At 36.5% G+C, this 2,488-nt stretch overlaps 1 protein-coding gene across 1 annotated transcript; it reads left to right on the top strand.

Annotated features, from left to right (window-relative positions):
* Positions 1–10: 10 nt before the first annotated feature.
* On the top strand, positions 11–2,482 carry LOC112139300 (adenine phosphoribosyltransferase; the record flags this gene model as incomplete). Its single annotated transcript, XM_024262045.2, has 4 exons — positions 11–185; positions 306–399; positions 612–758; positions 2,470–2,482. Coding segments are annotated over exons 1-4 (377 nt in total), but the record flags the coding sequence as incomplete, so codon positions are not given.
* Between the last annotated feature and the right edge of the window lie 6 nt (positions 2,483–2,488).

The following is a 2,488-nucleotide window of genomic DNA, read 5'->3' as shown; positions in this document are numbered from 1 at the left end:
TCCAGCTGGCTCTCCCTGCTCTGTTCTTCAAATCCTGCAGACCAGTGCTGTGCCCCAAAAAAATGGACGTGTTGGAAGTTCCAGCCAACCGACAGAAAGGATGGTACCTTTCTCTGATGGCGCCCAACACGAAAGGACCTGCGTTTGCTTGGTTAGACCCGTCAAGACTTTACTGTAACCCTCAGGTACGACCAGTGAAAGCAGAGGTTTCTAGAAGGCTATTGGTGACACCGTCTCACTGTATGACCAAACGTTGTCTCTTTTGGGTTCACATTATCCACTCAGCTTGTTTGTTCTGGGCCCAGGCTCTTGCAGACTGTGTGAAAGACCTCCTCAGTCCATTTGACAGCGACACCATTGACCTGGTTGCTGGGATTGATGCAATGGGATTTATTCTTGGTGAGAAATTCTGCTGAGTTCACAGTAATCAAATGAATTTTACACAAAGAGTGCAGCTGAGCACCAGCGTAGATTTAGACATCTGACCCCTCATGTTTAGGCTCTAAATTTAGATGTTACACCACTAAAACTTTTTTTTTTCACAACAGTATGTTTCATGTTAAACATCAATGTTTCTTTAAAGAGACTTTGCTCTCTTGACTGTTTTTCAGGAGCGTCTGTTGCCAGCACTCTTGGAAAAGGCTTCCTGGCTATTCGCAAAGCGGGTCATCTATGCGTGGCAACCCAGAGCCAGAACTACACAGACTACACAGGCAGAGAAAAGACTATGGAAGTAAGACTGGATGTACTAAAACCAGGTTAATCTTCCTTTTTACTTACGTTAATAATCATTTTTCCAAAGGAGGAAGAATGATTGGAATGCCAGAGCAAACGGGAATAGATTACACTGTTGTGTTGATGATTGCGTTTCCTAAAACGACACCTTGATCAATAAGACAAACAACCAAACAAAAATGAAAACTGTGACAAACAATTACCTTAATCAAAGTCAAATAGAGTTGATCTCTTTAATAAATAAAACATTGAAACATTTTTCCCATGAGTTTCCAAAGATGCTTTCAAAGTAAGATGTTGTTAAAGCCAAAAGACTGATATATTCTTCCACAACAAAAGACAAATATTTTACCAAGTACTTTATATATCTAACATATTACCTTTTTATTACATGATCCTGTTCCTTCCATGTGACACAGCACCATCTAGTGGAAGCTGAGCAGGATTACAACCATTTTTTGGTAAATTGTTTGCTTACCCTGTTGCTAAAACCCCCTTAGCTAAGATTATTCTTTTAGTAACAGATATCATAGTCATGTGTTTAAAGAACAGATAATAAATGCTATAAAAAAGTAGCAGATATTCCTTCCTTCCTTCTTTCTTTTAATTAAGAGCAATATTATTTTCAACCTTTGGCCAAGAAAAAAAAACAAGACTTTGTGAGAAATTGAAAGAAAATTAGGTTACAAGAAATGGATACAAAAAATAAAAACACAAGCAATGTGACAAGAAAGTCTGTAAGATCATTAAACTGCATGAGGCCTATGGCAGCATATTTCTTTCAAATGACCATTAAGACACATTTTAAAATGACTGCTTTGGTTGAAAAAAAAAAAAAAAATCAAGGGAATAATCAGTCAGGAAGCATAACCTCTGGAGGAAATATTTTGGTCTTTTATTTTGCAGAAACTGCTGTATTTGGATAGACAGATTGCACAGTTGATTGTTTTAAACTAGGGCTGTAATTTCCAGCACTGATTCACCAGAGTCTGGATCAATTCGATTCCAATTTTTTTTTTCGATTTTTTGATACACTCAATTCAGTTATATTTTGAGTTTACATTAATAATCTAAATATGTTTTGAAGATTTTTATATTAATCTGATACAGTTCACATACTGTAAGGTTTATTAGTGAAATTATAATTAGATTGTTAATGCTAAACAGTGTTACATGGATTCTCAAACGGAGAAGCTCCAACAATTGTTCGCCTCTGCTGGAGGGTGTTTTTGTTTGGCCACTTAGTGACGATGGTGCTTCAGCATTACACCAGAAGAAGAAAGTATGTGCAAAAAACAGTGCTTTAGACCACAAATAGTTACTTTAAAAATATTTCCTTAAAAGAGTATGCCTGTCAGTATATAAAGATGTTCATTTGTATGTTTGGGTCGACCGAGCGTTAGCATTAGCCATTCGACAGGAAATCTCGTTATACTTTATCATGAAGCTAGCGGACTTTAACATTATACGTTAGATCGATCTCTTCTTTTATGGCTCGATTATTGATCTATTAAGCTTAGATCAATTTTATCAACCAGCCCTATTTTAAACCACACCACAATCAGTCTTATTGCAAGTTTATAATATTTAACTTTTAAAATGTTAACTTTAAAAAACTAGTGTTGAATCTGGATTGATATAGTTAGCCTTTTAACCTAATTACTAGTTAAATAGTTGGATATTTGACCTTATGAGGCGATTCTGATACGGTCTGGCCGCTGTGTCCCGCTGCAGGTGTGAGGGTGTTGTTAGT

Source organism: Oryzias melastigma, unplaced genomic scaffold, assembly GCF_002922805.2.
Source record: "Oryzias melastigma strain HK-1 unplaced genomic scaffold, ASM292280v2 sc03201, whole genome shotgun sequence".
Lineage (NCBI taxonomy): Eukaryota > Metazoa > Chordata > Actinopteri > Beloniformes > Adrianichthyidae > Oryzias > Oryzias melastigma.
The sequence above is the reverse complement of the archived record's forward strand: the minus strand, read 5'-3'. Positions and strand labels throughout refer to the sequence as shown.